Here is a 24219-nt window from a genome sequence, read left to right on the forward strand (position 1 = left end):
TTCGCTGCCCAAGCGCCATCGTCCAGGCTCACAGCCGTCGAGATCGCGGAGCGCAAACCCCCCCCCCCCCCCCCCCCCCCGGGGTGACGAGGGTGGTCGCGCCGCCATCACCCCCCTCCCACCCCGGTGCACTTTGGTGACGAGGGTTTCGCCGCTCAAGGGAGACAGCCGCCGCCGCCACTTGCCGATGACCGGAAACGAACCCCACGCGGCTGGACTTGGCCCTCCGCCGCGGAATGTGGAATTTCCACCGCTAGCCGGGCGAGGGGCTGTGATCAGGAGAGAGAGACGGAGTGCTGCCCCCTCCCCCCTCCCCCGCCGCCCCCACCGCCCCCGCGTTGACCTTCTGACCTTTGTGCTTTAACCCCCCCGACTGGGTTCAGAGCGGTGGGTGGAGGGGATCATCACTTTGGTTTTGGTCAAACGCACGGACACCCCGAACCCTGCAGATCTCCCTACCCAAAGCCGCCCCAACCACCCCCTCCCCCCCCAACCCCAAAGAGAGCGTGGGAACCACAGAGTTAAAAACGCACGCGCGCGAGTGTCAGTGCGTGTCCGTGCACTTACACACGCACGCATCCGTACGCACACACACACACACACACGTGCCCACACTCGCCGTGCCATTATTGCCGAGGGTGCGATCCCTGACCCCCTGACCCCTGACCCCCCCACGTGATTGTCTTACGGAGCCCAACAGCGGCACGGCTCCCCGCTTGAACCCCCGCTCCGATCGAAGGTGGAGAGAGCTCGGACGCGACCCCGCGGGTACTCGCCGTGCGGGGCGAGTCGCCCCGAGCCCAGCGAGTCGCCCCGAGCGAGTCGCCCCGAGCCGAGCGAGTCGCCCCGAGCCGAGCGAGTCGCCCCGAGCCGAGCGAGTCGCCCCGAGCCGAGCGAGTCGCCCCGAGCGAGTCGCCCTGAGCCGAGCGAGTCGCCCCAAGCGGAGCCCTCCTCCTGTGCCGTGTGGCATGAGTAATCTTCTTTCGATGGAATGTGTGTCAGTGTGTGTGTGTGTCTGTGTATCCGTCTGTGTGTGTGTCTGTGTATCCATCTGTGTGTGTGTGTCTGTGTATCCATCTGTGTGTGTGTGTGTGTCTGTGTATCCATCTGTGTGTGTGTGTCTGTGTATCCATCTGTGTGTGTGTGTCTGTGTATCCATCTGTGTGTGTGTGTCTGTGTATCCGTCTGTATGTGTGTGTATCCGTGTCTTTGTTTGTATCTGTGCGTGTGTGTTTATGTGCACCAACACCAGTGACGATTATGTGAACCGGTCCTGGGTCTCCCCTAGGTCAACTCAGCCTCAAACGAGTACCTGTTGCGGTGTTTAAACATCACCACTGGGGAGACAAAGGCGGCCGGGCGTGGTGCTGGCCACCCCATCCCCTCGTGTGCAGTGCTGGCCTTCATAGGTGCTGCTCGCTAACAGCACTTGCCCCAGCAGTCTGGTGATGTTATACGGGGGAATCTTTGTCTTTGTGTGTTGGTATCCGTGTTTGTGCGCGTTTATGTATGCGTGTTTATCTGCGTGTTTGTGTGCACATAGCCTGGCACAAGCGCCGCGGTGACGTCACTGCCATTTAGTGGCAAATGGCGGTTGTTGTTGTTGTGTTTGAGTATGTGTGTGTGTATGTCTTGGTTCATGTGCGTGTGTTCATGTGTACCACGGGGTGTTGTCAGATTCATGCTGTCTTCTTTGCATGTCCAATTCCTCCCTGGAGCAGACAGACAGACAGACACACAGACACACACGCAAAGACAAAGGTCCCCCATGTAGCCTGTACAGACTTTTGGGATAAGTGCTGTGAGCGAGCACGTATCAAAGTAGCCAGGAGGGTGGGTGGCCGGCACCTCCGATTGGCGTGGTTGGCTTTGTAAGGTGTAAAAGAGTTTCAACATCTCCATATTTATAGCTGGAGACCCCAAGCTATAAATGCACCTTGGCCGTTTTTCCTTGGATTTTCCTGTTGCCCGTAGTCACTTTAAGATGTTTTTCTTGTTCATGTTTTTGTTTTGTTTTGCGGTTGCACCCGAGTCAAGAGCCGCGTGGCTCACAGGGCTATCTCCATATATATAAAAGGCAAAGATGTGAATATGTGTTGTCTGTTCAAAATGTTTAGCGTACTTCCCGACATGCAACAAACTTGAAATTTGCCATGTGGGTACTTTCCAGACTGTACACCCATGCAAACATTATAAAAATACGCGGGTTTTTTTTTTTTGGGGGGGGGGGGGAGGGGAGCTCAATAATGCATATTTCTTTTGCACGGCAAGTGAGCTGTGACGTCACATCTGTCACGTGACCCGCGGCACGTGGAAACGTAACGCATTGTAGTGTAGCGGTTAGCGCGCCGCGCTACGAACCCCGGCGACCCGAGTTCGATTCCCGCTCACGGCCACCACTGGGGAGACAAAGGCGGTCGGGCGTGGTGCTGGCCACCCACCCCCCTCGGGTACCGTTCTGGCCTTCATAGGTGCTCGCTAACAGCACTTGCCCCTACAGTCTATACGGGGGATCTTTGTCTTTGTGTGGGGGGAGCGGTGGTGCCGTGGTTAGCTCCACGCCGCGCTACGAACCCGGCGACGCGAGTTCGATTCCCGCTCACGCCCACCACCGGTGACGATTATTTTAACCGGTGCTGGGCCTCCCTTAGGTCGACTCGGCCTCAAACGAGTAACTGCTGTGGTGTGTGAACATAGCCACTGGGGGGGGAACAAAGGCGGCCGGGCGTGGCGAATCCAAGTCCCGGGCGAAGCCGCGTAGTACAGCTAGCACCTAATAAATTAAAGTGAAAACTGAAACGTGTGGCAGTGTCCTTTTGCCGTTCTCTGGTCTGACACTGGTGGAGACGAGGCCATGCCGAAGGCTACCGTTTCTGGTGTAGGCCAATCACTTTAAAAAGACAATGCGTGCATTATACTAGTACGCTATGTAAAACAAAAACAACACGATTTTCGTCCCTGGGTAGCAAGTCTTAGTTTCCAATTGCTTAATGCCTCTAAAGTACAGAAAAATGGGCTATTATTGGGCTATTATTCCCCCACGAACTTAAAGTTTGTGGGGGAATAAGAGCCCATTTTCACAAGACACGCACACAAAGACAAAGATCCCCCCCCCCCCCCCCCCGTATAACCTGCTTAGACTGCTGGGGCAAGTGCCGTTAGGGAGCAGCACCTATGAAGGCCGGGAACGGCGCACGAGGGGGTGGGTGGCCAGCACCACGCCCGGCCGCCTTTGTCTCCCTCTAGGGCAGGGGTGGGGAACGTCTGGCCCGCGGGCCGTGTAAGGCCCGCAAAATAATTTGGTGTGGCCCTGCCAAGGCAACGGCACGACTCGAAATTCAATAAATCTAGGAGCTTTTTTTATAGCAACATAAATTAAATTTTGTATGGCCCGCGAATGATGTTATAAATGATCCAAATGGCCCTGGGCAGAAAAAAGGGTTCCCGCACCGATGCTCTAGAGTGATGTTTACTGCACATCGTACCGGGGATTCATTTTAAGCAGAGTCCACCACACCAAATACGCGCACAACACACGTGGACTATTTACTAACTATTTAAACTAAACTATGTTTCATTTTACCAGGTAAGGCCCACGACCTCCTGTATACCAGGCGAGGTAGGTAACATCTCATAGCCACCGTAATGATGATGAGAGATAGACACGCAAACTCCAAATATACAGCAGCAGCAGGCGTCAGGGTCAGGATCGAACCCACGACCTCCTGTACACCTGGCGAGGTAGTTAACATCTCATAGCCACCGTGATGATGATGAGAGACACCGCAAACTCCAAATATACAGCAGCAGGGGTTAGGGTCAGGATCGAACCCACGACCTCCTGCATATCAGGCGAGGTAGTCAACATCTTATAGCCACCGTGGCACCCAAATACCCCCCCAAAACAGCTGCCAATGACTGCGCAGATCGCATCATCATCATCATCACTGCGGCTGCCGCTGCTGCAGCGATGCATTGGCCGAGTTGCAGGCTCTGCGAATTGGGTCACGTCGGGCGGAGGAGGGGGGCACGACACGGCACGTGACTCGGCGCGGGGCCACGGCCGCCAACAGCGGCACCGGCTCGCGACGCGACGACGTACCGAGCCTCGGCCGCGGCGAGCAGCAGCTCCTCGTCCACTCTGAGAGCACGGAGGAGGAGGAGGAGGGAGGAGAGGAGGGGAGGGAGGAAAGGGAGGGGGAGGGAGGGGGAGGGAGGAGGGGGATGGAGAGGAGGGAGGGAGGAGAGACAGGAGGAGAGAGGGGGAGGGAGGAGGGGGATGGAGAGGAGGGAGGGAGGAGAGACAGGAGGAGAGAGGGGGAGGGAGGAGGAGGGAGGAGAGAGGAGAGAGGAAGGGGAGGAAGGGGGAGGAAGGGGAGGAAGGGGAGGAAGGGGAGGAGAGAGAGAGAGTAGGAGGAGGGGGAAGGAAGAGGAGGGGGAAGGAGGAGGGGGAAGGAAGAGGGGGGAGGAGATGCAGGCGGTGAAGGGAGAGAGGTACAAAGAAAGGGAGAGAGAGCCAGAGTGACAATAATCAACAGGGAGAGACAGACCGAGAGAGACGAAGAGAGAGAGAGAGCAGGGGGGTCCATCGAGTCGGTGGGTAAACCGTTTGCTAAATCGTGCAGGAGGTCAGAGCAGGGGAGGTCGACACGTGGATCGCAGTCCACGGGCGTGCACGTGTGTGCGTGTGTCTGTGCGTGTCTGTACGTGCCCGTGCGTGCGTGCCCATGCGTGCCCGTGCGTGCCCGTGCGTGCCCGTGCGTGCCCGTGGGTGCGTGCGTGCCCGTGCGTGCATGCCCGTGCGTGCGTGCCCGTGAGTGTCTGCCCGTGCGTGTCCATGCGAGTGCCTCACTGCTGGATGCAGTCCGGGATGGACACGTGCTCCATGGGGATGACCTCCGCGAGCTCCGCCAGCGAGTGCACGTAGCGGACCTTGCGGCTGAACTTGGAGCTGCGCGCACACAAAGGCAAAGGTCCCCCTCCGTGTAGCCCACACCGACCACTGGGGGGCAAGTGCCGGCAACCGGCCGCGTGCCGACCTCAACCGTGACCTCGACCGTGACCTCGACCGTGACCTCGACCGTGACCTCGACCGTGACCTCACCTGATGAAGGGCCTCGTCAACGCCAGCAGGGTCCTCACAAAGAACGACGGGTGGACGATGACCAGCGCCTTGAGGTTCTTCCGCAGCCTGGGGATGGGGGTGGGGGGGGGGTGGTTGGTGGTGTCACGGGGAGCGGCACCCCCATGCATCCCTCCTCGCATCCTCGTCGTCGTCGTCGTCGTCATCTCTCGTCGTCTCCCGTGGCCTCCCACCGTCGCCGTCATCTCGGACCGTCCCGGGTGGCGACGCGGCCCGAGCGGCGAGCGAGGTTGGGAACCCCGCGGGGACGGCTCCGGTCAACGCCCGCGGCAACGCGGCAAGCGGCTCGGGGTGGCCGGTGTTCGTGCAGCAGTGGATAGAACACGGCTACGACTGCCCACGCTATCCGTGCTACCCACACGCTACCAGTGCCCCCCGTGCCCCCCGTGCCCCCCGTGCCCCCCGCGCGCACCTGCGGTCGATCATGGTGTAGCAGCGCTTGAGCCAGCCCAGGCCCGGCGTGCGCCGTCGCGGCGTGGCGCCGTTGAGGTAGACGATCATGTAGTCCTCGGCCACGAGGCGGTCCAGCGTGCTCACCATGTACCTGCGCACACACGGGCCACATGGGCCACACCCCCAACGCCCTTCACCCCCGCGGCCTTCGCGCCGCCCGCAAGCCGCCGCCCGCGGCGCACCAGGGCGGTGGCCGGAACCGCCGCCGCCCCCCCCCCGACCGTCTTTGTCTTTCCGCGGCGCGGGCGTCGGACGCGCGTCCCGCACGTTGGATGCCGGCGTCGATGACGGAGCGGGAGGGGGTGGGGGGGCCCGTTCGGATTGATCGTCACCACCGGCGTCGGGGGTTTGGCCGTGAGCGGGAGGATCCGAGTCGCCTCGTTCCCGTCAACACGCAGCCACGACGAAGACAAAGGTTGACCCCCCCGCCCCCCCCCCCGCCCCCCGCACCGTGTAGCCTCAACGGGCCGCCCGCGGCAAGCGCTGCGAGCGAGCGGCGACGGCGCCGGCCGCGGCCGGCACTACGAGCGTTGTGCGGGTGGCCAGCGGCACCACGCCGGGCCGACCGGCGGCGACGTTTAAAGAACTGCGCCAGGCACGGGGCGCTCATTGGAGGCCGAGTCGACTCTGGGGGGGTGGGGGGGGGGGGCCAGGACCGGTTGAGATCATTGTCACTCGTTGGTGGTGGCCGTGAGCGGGAGTCGAACCTCGGGGTCGTCGGGTTCGAGCTGCAGGCAGCAGCAGCATCGCCAAACGCTCTCGGACTGCCATTTAGCGTCGACGTTTCTAAACACCTACACACCAAGGCAAAGATCCCCCGTGTAGCCTGTAACAGACTGTAGGGGCAAGTGCTGTTAGCGAGCACCTATGAAGGCCGGCACAGCACACGAGGAAGTGGGGGTGGCCAGCGCCACGCCCGGCCGCCTTTGTCTCCCCAGTGGCGATGTTTATTGCACACCGCACCAGGTACTCATTTGAGGCTGAGTCGACCTAGGGGAGGCCCAGGACAGGTTCAGATAATCGTCACCGGTGTTTGCCGTGAGCGCGAATCGAACTCAGGTTGCCGGATTCGTAGCGCAGCGTAGCGCTAAAACACGCGACACTACCGCTCCCCACACACACACAAACAAACACAACAACAACAACCGCCATTCGCCACTAAGTTGCGGTGACGTCACCACGGCGCCTGTGCCAGGTCACGGGACAGACCCAGGTGACAGATGACTGGCAGAGACACACACAGAGAGACACACACGCACAGAGAGACACACACGCACAGAGAGACACACACGCACAGAGACACACACGCACAGAGAGACACACACGCACAGAGAGACACACACGCACAGAGACACACACACAGACAGAGAGAGACACACAGAGAGAGAGACACACAGAGAGAGAGACACACAGAGAGAGACACACACAGAGAGAGACACACACAGAGAGAGACACACACAGAGAGAGACACACAGAGAGAGAGACACACAGAGAGAGAGACACACAGAGAGAGACACACACAAAGAGAGAGACACACACAGAGAGAGACACACACAGAGAGAGACACACACAGAGAGAGACACACACAGAGAGAGACACACAGAGAGAGACACACAGAGAGAGACACACACACAGAGAGACACACACACAGAGAGACACACACAGAGAGAGACACACACAGAGAGAGACACACACAGAGAGAGACACACACAGAGAGAGACACACACAGAGAGAGACACGCAGAGAGAGACACGCACAGAGAGACACGCACCGAGAGACACGCACAGAGAGACACGCACAGCGAGACACGCATAGAGAGACACGCACAGAGAGACACGCACAGAGACAGACACGCACAGAGACAGACACGCACAGAGACAGACACACACAGAGACAGACACACACAGAGACAGACACACACAGAGACAGACACACACAGAGACAGACACACACAGAGACAGACACACAGAGAGACACACACAGAGACACACACAGAGAGACACACACAGAGAGACACACACAGAGAGACACACACAGAGAGACACACAGAGAGAGACACACAGAGAGAGACACACACAGAGAGAGACACACAGAGAGACACGCAGAGAGAGACACGCAGAGAGAGACACGCAGAGAGAGACACGCAGAGAGAGACACGCACAGAGAGACACGCACAGAGAGACACGCACAGAGAGACACACAGACACAGACACACAGAGACAGACACACAGAGAGACACACACAGAGAGACACACACAGAGAGACACACACAGAGAGACACACACAGAGAGACACACACACAGAGACAGACACACAGAGACAGACACACAGAGACAGACACACAGAGACAGACACACAGAGAGACAGACACACAGAGACACACACAGAGAGACACACACAGAGACACACAGAGAGACACGTGTGTGCTCGTGCCACGTGCTCACAGGAAGAGGTTCTCCATGATGTAAGCGTACTCCGGGTCCTTCCCGTCTGGCAGGTAGCACGCAGCGAACACGATGATCGCGTTCAGCCCATCGCCATAGTAGCCTGGAGCACACACGCACGTCACCCACGCACGTCACCCACGCACGTCACACACGCACGTCACACACGCACGTCACACACGCACGTCACACGCGCACGTCACCCACGCACGTCACACGCGCACGTCACACGCGCACGTCACACGCGCACGTCACACGCGCACGTCACACGCGCACGTCACCCACGCACGTCACACGCGCACGTCACACGCGCACGTCACACGCGCACGTCACACGCGCACGTCACCCACGCACGTCGCACACGCACGTCACACGCGCACGTCACACACGCACGTCACACGCGCACGTCACCCACGCACGTCGCACACGCACGTCACACGCGCACGTCACACACGCACGTCACACGCGCACGTCACCCACGCACGTCGCACACGCACGTCACACGCGCACGTCACACACGCACGTCACACGTGCACGTCACCCACGCACGTCACCCACGCACGTCACCCACGCACGTCACCCACGCGCGTGCTGTGCGAGTATTGTGACACGTGCTGCGCGAGTGGTGACACGCGCTGCGACACGTGCTGTGACACGTGCTGTGACACGTGCTGCGTGAGTGTTGCGGCGCGTGCTCCGCCGCCGTGCCGCCCGCACCCCCGTGTGACAGCACGCGCTTGTAGGGCTCGACGGCGCGCAGGTCCACGCGGTGCTCCGTGTCGCCCAGCAGCACGCGGCGCCAGCCCAGCGCGTCCTCCTGCTCCTCCGCCCCGCTCAGCTCCGGCAGCGGCGCCCTCCGCAGCGGCGTGTCGTCTGGCGGGGACACGTGGGCGGGGACACGTGGGCGGGGACACGCGGGCGGGGACACGCGGGCGGGGACACGTGGGCGGGGACACGTGGGCGGGGACACGCGGGCGGGGACACGGATCAGGGCCTTGAATACTTTCATGGATGGAGACGGGAGTTGAGGGGGGTGAGGGGGTTGGCATGTGGGGGAGGGGGGGGGGGCATGAGAGGGAGGGGGTGTGGCTTGGACAGAGTGCGCCGCCCCTCCCCCGCTCACCCTCCCACTCGAGATCCCCCGTGGGTCCCGCGGCGTCGAGCGACTCGGCGTCGTCCGGCGTCTCCAGCGCGTCCACGTCGATGTCCGGGATGTCGTCCTCCAGGTCCTCGTCGTCGTCGTCGTCGTCGTCGTCGTCGTCGTCGTCAGCGCGGTCCAGCGAGAGGCTGATGTCCGGAGCCGTCAGCTTCCGTCTGGACGGACGCGGAGCGGAGGAGAGCGGCAGCGACGACGGCACGGCTGGGCGCACACAGTCGTCACACCACAGTCGTCACACCGCGGCCGTCACACCGCGGCCGTCACACCGCAGCCGTCACACCGCAGTCGTCACATCGCAGTCGTCACACCGCAGTCGTCACACCGCGGCCGTCACACCGCGGTCGTCACACCGCGGCCGTCACACCGCGGTCGTCACACCGCGGCCGTCACACCGCGGCCGTCACACCGCGGTCGTCAAACCGCAGCCGTCACACCGCAGTCGTCACACCGCAGTCGTCACACCGCAGCCGTCACACCGCAGCCGTCACACCGCAGTCGTCACACCGCGGCATCATCAGTATTAGCATCAGCACCGTCAGCACCATCAGTATTAGCATCAGCAGCATCAGCATCATCAGTATTAGCATCAGCACCATCAGCATCATCAGTATTAGCATCAGCACCATCAGCATCATCAGTATTAGCATCAGCACCATCAGCATCATCAGTATTCGCATCAGCACCATCAGCATCATCGACATCACCATCACAACGATCGACTGAGCGGCACGGACGGATCGTGGCCGTAAGCACGCTCCACACGCACGCTCCCACACGCACGCTCCACACGCACGCTCCACACGCACGCTCCACAAGCACGCTCCACACGCACGCTCCACAAGCACGCTCCACACGCACGCTCCACACGCACGCTCCCGCACGCACGCTCCACACGCACGCTCTGCACGCACGCTCCGCTGGCTCCGTACCGGGTCTCCCCTCCTCCTGGACCTCGAGGGCGCCGTGTGGCTCCGGGCCCAGCAGGCTGATGGGGCTGCACGCGGCACACAGACAAAGGTCCCTCGTGTAGCCTTCTTCAGACTGGCGGGGCAAGTGCTGTTAGCGAGTAGCACCTACTCCGAAGGCGAGCATGGACTGCTGTCGTTTCACAGTTGGGAGCGACGTCGCTCTACGGTCTAGCCTAGGGGCACCCCCAGCGGCAGCTGCCCCTGCGCATTCACCAGAATTGGAATATATATCCGTGGAAAAATCCGATGAGCCATGATGCTCTTTTTCACAAGTTACAACAACAAACGAAATACAACAAAAAACGACAGGAGGGCAAAGTATAGAAACGGTAAGTACATCACTGAAAATAAACTATTTTTTATTTTTATTTTACCAGGGTGAAGCCCGGTGAGCTATATAGCTCTTTTTCAAAGGCGACCTGGCACAAAAATGCTAGCTCAACAAAGTGTCTTATCCGGAAGCGACGCAAGATGGAAATGTCTTATGACGTACGAATGCCGCGTGCTCACGACAAACCTCGGCTACCGAGGTTTGTCGCGCGTTTATAAAAGCGTAGCAACTTGCTTGCAGCCACCGCTGCTCTGATTGTGACCAGATCGCTCGCCCGCTCGGGGGCCCCTGGCCATCGTGAACCCCCGCGGTGGGGGGGCGGCCGAGCGACCGGCTCAGAGCGCCCGCTGCGTCTGCGCGCCAGTGTCTCAAGCAGCGAGACAGAGACGGAGAGATAGAGACACCCAGACCCAGGGCTGTGACAGGCAAGTGGAGACACGGCCACTGTGAAACCTGGCAAGGCCATCACGAGCTGAGACAGAGAGAGAGACACACACAGAGAGACACCCAGACCCAGGGCTGTGGCACGCAAGTGGAGACACGGCCACTGTGAAACCTGGCACGGCCATCACGAGCTGAGACAGAGAGAGACACACAGAGAGACACCCAGACCTACGGCTGTAATCCACAGCCGTAGGTGACACGGCCATTGCGAACCCTACGGGGCGAGACCCGCCCAAGCCACCGTGGCGTGCGTTCGTTCACAGGCGAACTCTCGCTCCGCCCGTCTGCTGTGCCGCGTAGAAGTCTCCAGGCTACAACCATTGGTGCCGGATTGAGCAGCAGCAGCAGCAGCCACATTTGCCGATGCGATTCGTAACTTTGATCCTCACTCCCGCCCGTATACTTATTGATAGTTCAACGTTAATGCGCCAGTTATATCAAGGAGACTACTACTGCTGTGTGGTTGTTTGTCTTGGTGTGGTCGTGGACTGTTGTTTTTCTTGTTTGCCGCCTTGCCCAAACTTCATTAATCTGACATATGTGATTGCATTTTTTGTATTTATATGTCGTGACTTGTTTACCTTTATTTCTAGTTTGCACTGCTATCGTTGTTGTTGTTGCTGTGTAACTTGCCGACCCGCCGCCCATACTGAGCATCTGGGACAAAAAGAGCTTCATAGCCCATCGGATTCCACCTGCTGCAGTCTCAAAGATTCTGATGAACGCACAGGGACAGCTGCCACTGGGGGTGCCCCTAGGCTAGACCACACAGCAATGATCAATACCCCTACTGGCAGCAGACTGACGCACAGGAACAGCTGCCACTGGGGGTGCCCCTAGGCTAGACCACACAGCAATGATCAATACCCCTACTGGCAGCAGACTGACACACAGGGACAGCTGCCACTGGGGGTGCCCCTAGGCTAGACCACACAGCAATGATCAATACCCCTACTGCAGAAGAGGTCCTGCCATGTTTTTTTTATCGCAAGTAGGTGCGGTGGGGGCAGAGGGCGGGGGCTGCCGATGCTGCTCTGCGTTTGCGATTCCCCAGTGGAGTGAATTTCAGGTCTTCTATTCACCATGGCGAATGTTGTGGCCAGGAGCAGTTCCCTGGGTGTGTGGGTTTAGCTATTGGGGGGGAACCAGAGAAGCGGGAGAAGGAAATCCACACAGAAACAGGGGGAGAGAGAGAGAACACACAAACTCCACTCCGAGAGAAAGGCGCCCCTGGGCTGAACTTCGATATTTCCCGGAGGTAGGAGATTATTATCGTAAGGCACTACCACTAGAGTACCCAAGGAACGCCTATCCACAATAATAATAATAATAATAATCCTATAGCATTTTTCCCTGCGTTCGGGTGTTGGCAGTGGTGGCTATGTTCTGCACGTGGCTGCCTGTAATCCAGCAGCGCTGTGGAGGCAGCGGCGAGGGGTTGGTGGATCACCGCAAAGATGTTGCTGTGAAACTCCCTCCCTTAGCCCCGTGAGCATCTAGGAGGAGCTGTACCGTTGGCTCGCCTTGAGAAGGTAATACGGCCGGTGCGGACCCCACCCGTTCCATCATAAGGGATAGAGCGTTTCCCCCTCGCGCGTGTGGGGTGTTTTTTTTTCCCGGGTGCGCCGGTTTCCTCCTCCCACGTGGTATAATACATTGATTGGCCGATAACTGCCTTGAGATACGAAGAACAAAAGAGCTTGGGTAATTGTTCGCTGCGGCTCGCAGCATGCCTGCCTTCCCGCTCCTCGTCTGCGGTTCCTATTCCTGGCACCTCGGAGTCGTCCTCTCTCTTGCCGAGACGTCTTCTCTCTCATTCTCCAAGTCGTCCTCTCTCTCTCTCAGAGTCGTCGTCTCCCCAAGAGGGCGATGAGCGAACACCGTTCGGCGTGCCATAAGTCAAAATTATTATAATTATTATTATACAATTACAATCCCATGAAGCAGGTTGACATCGCGAGGGCAGGAGGCGGCGAGACGGGCACGGCGAGCCACTCTCCCTTCCCCGCAGAGGACAGCGCTCCGGACTGCTCTGGCCGTGACTGGCGGTGTACGGATGCGATTGCGAGATTACCCTGCGCGTGTGGTTTTTGTTGTTGCTGTACCTGGGGAAGTCTTCGTCTTGCCACTCCTCCTCCAGATTCAAGCTCTCTACTCTGCGGTGAGAGCGCACGGCACTCTCCCCCCCAGCTTGGCGCTCCCCCAAACCACGACTCGCCTCCTCCAGGGTGCGACTCTCTCCCAGGTGCAGACTCTCCACCCCGACGCCTCGGCGACTCTCCTCCAGGGTGCGACTCTCTCCCAGGTGCAGACTCTCCACCCCGACACCTCGGCAACTCTCCTCCAGGGTGCGACTCTCTCCCGCCACGTCGGGGTCACTGCAGGGAATAAAAACGAACGAGGTCCCGATTGAAGATCACTCTGTTGTGTGCATTAAGAAATGAAAATCACGTAGACGTATGGAATCTAGTCAGACTTTCCACTCCCCGTCACCGCCCGCTGTGAAAAGCAGTGGGCGCCACGATGGCTATGAGATGTTAACCAGCTCGCCTGGTGTGCAGGAGGTCGTGGGTTCAATCCCAACCCTGAAGCCTGTTGCATATTTGGAGTTTTCACGTCTCTCTCCCCGTGGTTGTGTAGAATTTTTCTCCGGGTCCTCTGGGTTTACCCTCCACATTTAGAATCAATGTCAAGCGTTTAGAGTATTTGGCTGCGATAAATTTCCACAAGGTGATAAAAGCCACTTCGTTTGCGCTATGATTTGTGGCCAAATCGCTTCTGAATAAGAGCTACACAGCAGCTCAGTGGGCCTTACCTGGTGAAATAAAAAATAAGTAGCTTCGTTTTAATAATTTTCCGTGATTTGCGATAGTTTTAGTTTAGACGCTGCTCCTCCTCCGTCGAGGCCCTCATACAACCTCTCCTCATCCCTCCTGACCCCCGTGCTCCCGTTTCTCCGTTCCTTCCCCATCCTTTTCCCTCGAATTCCCCGTTCCATCGGTTCCCTCTCCTCTCCGTATCCCTCTCCAGCCCCGCTTTCTCCTCGTTTCCCCATCGCCGACTCCATCGCTCCCTTCCCCTCCCGTCGCCGGGCCGTGCACGGGTGGCTCGGCCAAGTCACTCGTGGCGTTGGAAACGCGCACGGCACCGAGAGGAAGCGGAGGGACTAAGTACGCACCCATGTGGAATTTACGTCGAGGGGCAGGCAGCAAGGGGGAGTACACGCGGATTAGAGCGGACGCTACAGGTTAGGGACATCAAAGACAAAGATGCCCCCCCTACAGCCTTAACAGGCTAGCCGTCCGCCTGATAATGCTAGTTGCTATTACTGGTGAAACGTCGTACACGAACGGTAAACGTCGTGGGTTTACTCGACAAACACACCGGTGTGCTGTGCTAGTAACGAATCGGCACTTTTTGTTGAAGTGACAAACCTTCAAAATTGGCTGTGTCGGGTGGCGGTGGGTTTAACGACACATTTATATTTACGGGATCTAACCAAAAAAACCTTTATTATGGACCTTAACAGGCTGTTGGGACAAGTGCTGTGAACAAGCACCTATGGTTAGAGAAATCTAAAAGCAAAGATCCCCTTGTTTAGCCTTAACAGACTGTTGGGGTCAAGTGCTGTTAACGAGCGGCACCTAAAAAGGCAGGCACGGCACAAGGGGGGATTGGGTGGCCAGCACCATGCCCAGTCGCCTCGGTCTTGTGTGTGGTTGGGCGATGTTTTACACATCGCCCAAGGTACTCATTTGAGGCAGAGTCGATCTAGGGGTAGGCCCAGAACCGATTCGGATAATCGTCACCGGTGTTGGCGGCCGTGAGCGGGAATCGAACCCCGCACCGCCGGGTTCCAAGTGCAGCGGTTAGCAGCGCTACCGCTGCACCACCGCTCCCCAGAGACATCACCACCGCCACCGCCGCCGCCGCCGCCGCCATCAGGGAAGCCAGTGGGCTCGGCTGGACGCGGCGTGCCGAGGGGCGCCGGCTGAGACCAACGACAGAGTCGCAGCCAATGGAGCGCGAGCGCTCCAGGACAACATGGTGGTCAAGGCGCGATGACGTCACAAAGCACGCGTGCAGCGACGGGCACGGCGAGATGACGTCACAAAGCACGCGTGCAGCAACGGGCATGGCGAGATGACATCACAAATCACGCGTGCAGCAACGGGCATGGCGAGATGACATCACAAAGCACGCGTGCAGCGACAGGCATGGCGAGATGACATCACAAAGCACGCGTGCAGCGCCGGCACGGCGAGATGACATCACAAAGCACGCGTGCAGCAACAGGCATGGCGAGATGACATCACAAAGCACGCGTGCAGCAACAGGCATGGCAAGATGACATCACTAAGCACGCATTCAGCGGCAGGTGCCAGGCAACGTCACCGATCTGCTGTGACCGAGAACGACTGTTTAAAATGGCGCTTTATACATTAAAATCGTTATTATGATCAGCTTTGGCCAAGGTCTATTAACTACTAGGCGGTGGGGGCAATTATATATTTATTCATTTTAATTGCCGAGTATGAGGATTAAACAGGCGCTCGGGAACAGCACGTGGCTGTGTGTGGTGGTCACGGGACCGAGGGTGTGGCCACGTCAGCTGTGACGTAGGGAGATGGTGTCGTCACCTCTCTCTCGCTCTCGAGCAGCCAGGGAAAGCGAGCGCTCCGCGTGTGTTTGCGAGTTACCAGGTGCGTTACCAAGCACTTAGTGGGCGCGTCTGTGTGTATGTCACCGTCTGTGTGTGTGTGTCTGTGCGTGTGTCACCGTGCGTCACCGTGTGTGTGTGTAACCGTGTGCGTCTAACAAGGCCGTAATAATAATATATATTGGGGGGGACATCCCCCCCCCCCAATATATATTGCTATAAATAGATTTCTGTTTATGTGATTGTGGTTATGGTTGTACTTCATTAAGCCCTAATGTCAGCCATTACATACAATGAAACAAGAAAAGAGAAAAAAATAAACAGAGCAATGTAACACAATATACACTATTAGACATTGTAAACAAAATATGTAAAATGTCCATCCTATGTGTTAGTGCATTTTTTATAGTTTAGGCAGGAAATGGCAGGAAATTAGTTTTCAATTTAAATTTTTTTCTGGGGGGGGGGGGGGACCCCCAGGAAGATTTGGTTCCCCCCCAATGTTGACTCCATGGCTACGGCCGTGGTGTGTAACCGTGTGCGTGTGACCGTGTGTGTATATCAACTGTGTGTAACCGTGTGTGTGTCACCGTGTGTGTGTAACCGTGTGCGTGTGACCGCGTGTATATCAACTGTGTGTGTCACCGTGTGTGTGTGTCACCGTGTGTGTGTGACAGCGTGTGTGTGACCGCGTGTGTGTGACCGTGTGTGTGTGACCGTGTGTGTATATCAACTGTGTGTGTCACCGTGTGTGTCACCGTGTGTGTGTGTGACCGTGTGTGTATATCAACTGTGTGTAACCGTGTGCGAGTGTGACCGCGTGTGTGCGTAAACCGTGTGTGTGTGACCGTGTGCGCGTGACCGCGTGTGTATATCAACCGTGTGTGTCACCGTGTGTGTTTGTGTGTAAACCATGCGCGTGTGTGTGACCGTGTGTGTTTGTGTGTAAAGCATGCGCGCGTGTGTGTCACCGTGTGTGTTTGTGTGTGTCACCGTGTTTGTGTGTAAACCGCGCGCGTGTGTGTGACCGTGTGTGTTTGTGTGTGTGTGTAAACCGCGCGCGTGTTGGTGCGAGCGCACCCAAGCTATGCACCCCGCGACGTGAGTTAGATTCCCTCGCACGACCAATAACAGTGACGGCGCCAACACGTGAACCGGTCCCTGGGCCCTCCCCAAGGTCAACTCGGCCTCAAATGAGTAACCTCGTGCGGTGTGTAGCAAACACCGCTACCGGGGAGACAAAGGCGGCCGGGCGTTGTGCTGGCCACCCACCCCCTGGTCTGACGTTCCGGCCTTCATTCGGTGCCACTCGCAGACAGCGCAGCACTTGCCCCAACAGCTACACGGGGGACCTTTGTCCTTGGCGTCACCCCGCCTGCTGTTATTTTCGTCCAGGAGGCTGCTACGAGCATCCCCTCTCTCATTGCCCTCCCAAGACGCCTTGCCACAGCGCCATACACACAGTACCACACACACACACAGTACCACACACACACAGTACTACACATAGTGAGAGAGACGCCTTGCCACACGACACCGCCCCCCGCACCCCGAGCCGAAACAACTGCGTGCTATGAAAAAGAGTCCGTAGCCCGAAACGTCGCCTATACGATCGATGTGCCACGAAGGAAAATTGGCGGATACACACACACACGCACGCAGCCTGTTTCACCCTTCTGTCGTACAGACAAAGATCCCCCGTATAGACATTAACAGACTGCCAGGCAAGGGCACTGTGGCACACGAGGCGGTGGTGGGGCCAGAAACCGCGCCCGGCCGTCTTTGTCTCCCCAGCGGCGATGGTTGTACGCGTCACACCGGGTGCTCAAACGAGGCGGAGTCGACCTGGGGAAGGAGGCCCAGGACCGGTTCTGGTCATCGTTGTTGGTGGTGGTGGTGGTGGCGAGCGGGCTGGGAAATAAAACCCCGGGCGCCGGGTTCGCAGCGCCGAGCTACGCCTCGGCCCCGAGCCCTCGTGGTACCCACAAAGGTTAACAATCATCTGGCTTGTTAGGTGCGTGGCAGGTGGGAGCCATGGCACCCCCAAAATGGGGTGTGGTGAGAGAGAGCGAGAGGTGGCGAGTGAGAGAGCGAGAGGTGGCGAGTGAGAGAGTGTGGTGGTGGTGGTGAGTGAGAGAGAGAGTGGTGGTGAGTGAGAGAGAGAGTGTGGTGGTGAGTGAGAGAGAGTGTGGTGGTGAGTGAGAGAGAGAGGTGGTGAGTGAGAGAGAGAGAGTGGTGGTGAGTGAGAGAGAGAGTGGTGGTGAGTGAGAGTGTGGTGGTGAGTGAGAGTGTGGTGGTGAGTGAGAGAGAGAGTGGTGGTGAGTGAGAGAGAGTGGTGATGAGTGAGAGAGGGAGTGGTGGTGAGTGAGAGTGAGTGGTGGTGAGTGAAAGTGGTGGCGAGTGAGAGAGAGTGAGAGTGGTGAGAGAGAGAGTGGTGCTGAGTGAGAGAGTGGTGGCGAGTGAGAGAGAGTGGTGGTGAGTGAGAGAGTCTGGTGGTGAGTGAGAGAGTCTGGTGGTGAGTGAGAGAGTGTGGTGGTGAGTGAGAGAGAGTGGTGGTGAGTGAGAGAGAGTGGTGGTGAGTGAGAGAGAGAGTGGTGGTGAGTGAGAGAGAGAGTGGTGGTGAGTGAGAGAGAGTGGTGGTGAGTGAGAGAGAGTGGTGGTGAGTGAGAGAGAGTGGTGGTGAGTGAGAGAGAGTGGTGGTGAGTGAGAGAGAGTGGTGGTGAGTGAGAGAGAGTGGTGGTGAGTGAGAGAGAGAGACAGTGGTGATGAGTGAGAGAGAGTGGTGGTGAGTGAGAGAGAGTGTGGTGGTGAGAGAGAGCGAGAGGTGGCGAGTGAGAGAGAGTGGTGGTGAGTGAGGAGAGAGAGAGAGTGGTGGGGAGTGAGAGAGAGAGAGTGGTGGTGAGTCAGAGAGAGTGTGGTGGTGAGTGAGTGAGTGAGTGCGGTCGTGAGTGAGAGAGTGCGGTGGTGAGTGAGAGAGAGTGGTGGTGAGTGAGAGAGTGGTGAGAGAGAGTGGTGAGAGAGAGAGAGTGGTGGTGAGTGAGAGAGAGTGGTGGTGAGTGAGAGAGAGTGGTCGTGAGTGAGAGAGAGTGGTGAGTGAGAGAGTGGTGGTGAGTGAAAGAGTGGTGGGTGAGTGAGAGAGAGAGTGGTGGTAAGTGAGAGTGTGGTGGTGAGTGAGAGAGAGTGGTGGTGAGTGAGTGAGAGTTGTGGTGAGTGAGAGTTGTGGTGAGTGAGAGTGGTGAGTGAGAGTGGTGAGTGAGAGAGTGTGGTGGTGGTGAGAGTGTGGTGGTGAGTGAGAGAGAGTGAGAGTGGTGAGTGAGAGAGAGTGGTGAGAGAGTGGTGGTGAGAGTGGTGTGAGAGAGTGGTGGTGAGGGAGCGAGTGGTGGTGAGTGAGCGAGAGTGAGTGAGAATGATGAGAGAGTGAGTGGTGTTGGTGGTGTTGGTGAGCAGCGAGAGAGAGAGCGAGCGGTGCGGTGGGAATCTCGCGAGGCGACATTCCCCGCTCTCCCCACGCGCAGGAACTCTTCCACCCGGGGCGCGGAGAGAGAGATGGAGAGAGAGAGAGAGTGGGTGGGGGAAGTCCAACTCACGTGAGGAGGCGCAGTGTCAATTCCTGCCAAACCGTCCCTACAAAGGCAAAGATCTCCCCGTATAGCCTTCGACAGACTACTATTGGGGCAAGTGCTGTTTGCGTGCGGCAGCGGCAGCAGCAGCAGCACATGTGAAGGCCGGAACGGCACACGTGTGGCGGGGTGGTGGGGGGGTTTCCAGCACCGCGCCCGACCGCCTTTGTCTAACCCGGTGCTCATGTTTTACACACCCCACCCGATACTCTTTTGAGGCCGAGTCCACCTAGGGGAGGCCCAGCACTGGTTTCGGTTCTGGATCAGCCACCGTGTTTTATCGGTGGCGAGCCGGAATCGGGAACTCGGCCCGTTCGGTGGCCGAAGCGCAGCGCCTCGAATTAAATCGCCGCTGCCACCGCTCTCCGACCGCACACAAATAAAACCACATCGGCACAAAGGGAGACAAAGGCGGCCGGGAGTGGTTTGCTGCCCAACCCTCCCCCCTACCCTCGTGTCCCGTTGCGGCCTTCGTGAGGTCGCTGCTGATATTCTGGCAAATCAGCACTTGCCCCAAACAGCCTGTGAAAGGCAAACACCGGGGGTGGATATCTCTTAACCTGTGGCCATGTCCGAACCCTGTGGCCACGTCTGACCCCTGTGGCCACGTCTGACCCCTGTGGCCACGTCTGAACCCTGTGGCCATGTCTGACCCTGTGGCCATGTCCGAACCCTGTGGCCACGTCTGAACCCTGTGGCCACGTCTGACCCCTGTGGCCACGTCTGAACCCTGTGGCCACGTCTGAGCCCTGTGGCCACGTCTGAATCCTGTGGCCACGTCTGAACCCTGTGGCCACGTCTGAACCCTGTGGCCACGTCTGAATCCTGTGGCCACGTCTGAACCCTGTGGCCACGTCTGAATCCTGTGGCCATGTCCGAACCCTGTGGCCACGTCTGAACCCTGTGGCCACGTCTGAACCCTGTGGCCACGTCTGAACCCTGTGGCCACGTCTGACCCTGTGGCCACGTCTGACCCTGTGGCCACGTCTGAACCCTGTGGCCACGTCTGACCCCTGTGGCCACGTTTGACCCCTGTGGCCACGTGTGAACCGGTTTATTGTGACGATACTCCACCCCGAGGCCACGTGTCAACGCGGGCGAAGTTGCAGCGAGTCTGTTTTGGGGCAATGGTTTTTTTTTGCGGGAGCGCAGAGAAGTACGGTACAACTGCGGGTGGCTTTGTCGTTGTTGGCGTTCCTTTCTCCCTCTGCGCGTGCCACGTAACCGATAGCAGCCGCCCCTCTGCGCGTGGCAACTGGGCACACGAACGTCACGTTTGCACGGGACGTTGTGCAAACGACGCATCAAGTGTGACACACAAACACACAAAGGTCCCCCGTGTAGCCTTCAACAGACTGCTGGGGCAAGTGCTGTTCGCGAGTAGCACCTATCAAGGCCGCGAGGTTGGATGGGGGGAGGGGGGGGCGTGTCAACACCGCGCCCGGCCGCCTTTGTCTCTCCAATTGCCGATGATGTTGACAGAGAGTCGCGGGTGTTACGGATCGTGGCCGTGTTAACCCGACGGGGCTGGAGAGGCTCCCGCACAGGGAGTGGCGGGCAGCATCGTACCCAGCCAGTCGTGGGCCTCCCCAAGGTCAACTCGGCCTCAAATGCCACTGGAAGTGAGACAAAGGCGGGCCGGGGGGTTGTTCCCCGCCAACGCGAGTGATCAGGCTGCGATATGTAAACAAAACAAAAACAACCCCATCACCGCACGGGGAGAGACAAAGGCGGCCGGGCGTGGTGCTGGCCACCCACCCACCCTGTCGTGTGCAGTTCGGGCCCTCGCTGACAGCAACTTGCCCTGGCAGTCTACGCAGGATATACGGGTGATCTTTGCCTGTGCCTGTGTGTAGCACTGTGTGTAGTACTGTGTGTGTGTAGTACTGTGTGTGTGTAGTACTGGGTGTGTGTAGTACTGTGTGTAGTACTGTGTGTGTGTGTAGTACTGTGTGTAGTACTGTGTGTGTGTAGTACTGTGTGTAGTACTGTGTGTGTGTAGTACTGTGTGTGTGTAGTACTGTGTGTAGTACTGTGTGTGCGTGTGTAGTACTGTGTGTAGTACTCTGTGTGTGTAGTAGTACTGTGTGTAGTACTGTGTGTAGTACTGTGTGTGTGTGGTACTGTGTGTAGTACTGTGTGTGCGTGTGTAGTACTGTGTGTAGTACTCTGTGTGTGTGTAGTACTGTGTGTAGTACTGTGTGTGTGTAGTACTGTGTGTAGTACTGTGTGTGTGTAGTACTGTGTGTGTAGTACTGTGTGTAGTACTGTGTGTGTAGTACTGTGTGTAGTACTGTGTGTGTGTGTAGTACTGTGTGTGTGTAGTACTGTGTGTGTATAGTACTGTGTGTGTGTGGTACTGTGTGTATGTGGTTGTGTGTGTGTGTATGTAGTACTGTGTGTGCGTATGTAGTACTGTGTGTGTGTGTAGTACTGTGTAGTACTGTGTGTGTTGAGTACTGTGTGTATGTAGTACTGTGTGTGTATAGTACTGTGTGTATAGTACTGTGTGTGTGTATATGTGGTACTTTGTGTGTGTGGTGGGGAGCGGTAGTGTAGTGGTTAGCGCTACGCTGCGCTACGAACCCGGCGACCCGAGTTCGATTCCCGCTCACGGCCAACACCAACAGTGACGATTATCTGAACCGTTGCTGGGCCTCCCCTAGGTCGACTCGGCCTCAAATGAGTACCCGGTGCGTGTTGCGTTTAACATCGGCCCCGGGGAAACACAGAACAGCAGAGAGACGAAGGCGGCCTGGGGCGTGCTGGGGTCAGCCACACCACCAAGCGCCGTGTGTGTGTGTGCCCTGCCCGGCCTCCATCAGTGGCGGCTGCTGCTGCTGCTGCTGCCGCTCGCTTGTTCGAGGCGACACGGGGGGTGTTTGTCAGCTGTTGTTGTGGTGGTGCTGCTGGTGGTGGTCGTGGGTGGGAATCGAACTCGGGTCGCCGGGTTCGGAGCGCTCTGACCGCAAGCACACGACCGCTCACCACACCACCGCTCACCACATCACACCACCACTCACCACACCACCACTCACCACACCACCGCTCACCACACCACACCACCGCTCACCACACCACACCACCGCTCACCACACCACACCACCGCTCACCACGCCAACGCTCACCACACCACCGCTCACCACACCATACCAACGCTCACCACACCACCGCTCACCACACCACACCAACGCTCACCACACCACACCACCGCTCACCACACCATACCAACGCTCACCACACCACCGCTCACCACACCACACCAACGCTCACCACACCAACGCTCACCACACCACCGCTCATCACACCACCGCTCACCACACCACACCACCGCTCACCACATCACCGCTCACCACACCACCGCTCACCACACCAACGCTCACCACACCAACGCTCACCACACCAACGCTCACCACACCACCGCTCACCACAGTCGGTGAGGCTGCACATCTTTTCCCACCGCCGCTGTCGAAGCCTCGCCAGCATCGCCCTCGTCAACTCCAGCATCGCCATCATCGCCATCATCGGCCTCTTCATCTTCGTCGTCATCATCATCATCGCTACCACCATCATCACCATCGCTACCACCATCATCACCATCACCACCGTCGTCACCATCATCACCACCACCACCACCATCTTCAGCGTGATCGCCATCGTCCTGCGACTGGCGAGTTACAACGGCAGCTCCCATCACGTCGCTCTCATCCTCCTCCTGCTGCTGCTGCTCCTCATCCTTCGCGGGATCCATCGCTGGGCGGTGTTTGCACCACCAACAACAACAACACCACCACCACCACCAACAACAACACCACCACCGCCAACAGCAGCAGCAGCGCTAACAGCTGCAGGCGAGGCTATTCTAGTCCGCCCAGCCGGTAACGACTCTCCCTGCTGCTGCTGCTGCTCCTACTGTCGCTGATGTTACTGCTGCTGTTGATGCTGCTGCTGCTGTTGTTGTTACTGCTGCTACTACTGCTGTTGCTGCTACTGCTGCTGTTGTTACCGCTGCTGTTGTTGTTACTGCTACTGCTGCTGCTACTACTACTACTGCTGTTGCTGCTACTGCTGATGTTGTTACTGCTGCTGTTGTTGTTACTGCTGCTGCTGCTGCCGAGTAAAGGCGATCGCTGTTACGGCGGCCGGGTCACGGATCGACGGAGGCAGCGGGAGACGGCGAGGGACACCGGCAGCGATGTTGTTGTGCTGCTGTGGTTGTGGTGGTGGTTGTGGTGGTTGTTGTCGTTGTGCGGTTTGCGAGCAGAGCGCATCAGAGGCGAGGCAGCCGCTGCTGTTGGGCGATGCACCAACAGCGGCAGCCGCGTTTAAAAGCCTTCAGGTACCGGACCGACCGGTTGAGTGACACGGAGGGCGTGAGAGGGGGGTGAGCGAGAGAGCGAGAGAGTGAGTGAGTGTGTGAGAGTGTGTGAGAGAGTGTGAGAGAGTGTGTGTGAGAGAGTGTGACAGAGTGTGTGAGATTGTGTGTGAGTGTGTGAGCGTGTGTGAGAGTGTGAGAGTGTGTGTGAGAGAGTGTGAGAGAGTGTGTGAGATTGTGTGTGAGTGTGTGAGCGTGTGTGTGAGAGTGTGTGAGAGTGTGAGAGTGTGTGAGAGTGTGAGAGTGTGTGAGTGTGTGAGAGTGGGTGAGAGAGTGTGAGAGTGTGAGAGAGTGTGAGAGAGTGTGACAGTCTGTGAGAGAGTGTGTGAGAGTGTGAGAGATTGTGAGAGTGTGTGTGAGAGTGTGTGAGAGTGTGAGTGTGTGAGAGAGTGTGACAGTGTGTGAGAGTGTGAGTGTGTGTGAGAGTGTGTGTGAGAGTGTGTGAGAGTGTGTGTGACAGTGTGTGAGAGTGTGTGAGAGTGTGAGAGTGTGTGAGAGTGTGTGAGAGTGTGAGGGTGTGTGTGCGAGTGTGGGAGAGTGTGTGAGAGTGTGAGAGAGTGTGTGAGAGAGTGTAAGAGTGTGTGAGAGAGTGTGTGAGAGAGTGTGTGAGAGTGTGTGTGAG

The 24219-nt window shown here is 58.0% G+C and overlaps 1 protein-coding gene across 2 annotated transcripts; it reads right to left on the minus strand.

Moving 5' to 3' along the window:
* Positions 1 to 1078: 1078 nt before the first annotated feature.
* Positions 1079 to 23539, minus strand: LOC116938003 (BCL2/adenovirus E1B 19 kDa protein-interacting protein 2-like). Of its 2 annotated transcripts, XM_032945162.2 has the most exons (11): positions 22651 to 23539; positions 13048 to 13320; positions 10129 to 10193; positions 9164 to 9400; positions 8758 to 8913; positions 8041 to 8143; positions 5556 to 5687; positions 5105 to 5191; positions 4853 to 4951; positions 4103 to 4141; positions 1079 to 1712 (listed from the first exon to the last, which is right to left on the minus strand). In XM_032945162.2, exons 1-11 carry the CDS (start codon positions 22971 to 22973, stop codon positions 1652 to 1654), a joined length of 1575 nt encoding a protein of 524 aa, XP_032801053.1. In that variant the 5' UTR covers positions 22974 to 23539; the 3' UTR covers positions 1079 to 1651. The 2 variants fall into 2 exon arrangements, with proteins under 2 accessions (XP_032801053.1, XP_032801054.1); XM_032945163.2 differs by lacking the exon at positions 4103 to 4141 and having other exon boundaries at positions 22651 to 23536.
* Positions 23540 to 24219: the final 680 nt, after the last annotated feature.

The sequence above is a fragment of the Petromyzon marinus genome, chromosome 57 (assembly GCF_048934315.1).
Source record: "Petromyzon marinus isolate PM22_M1 ecotype Great Lakes invasive population chromosome 57, UKy_Petmar_22M1.pri1.0, whole genome shotgun sequence".
NCBI classification, from domain to species: domain Eukaryota; kingdom Metazoa; phylum Chordata; class Hyperoartia; order Petromyzontiformes; family Petromyzontidae; genus Petromyzon; species Petromyzon marinus.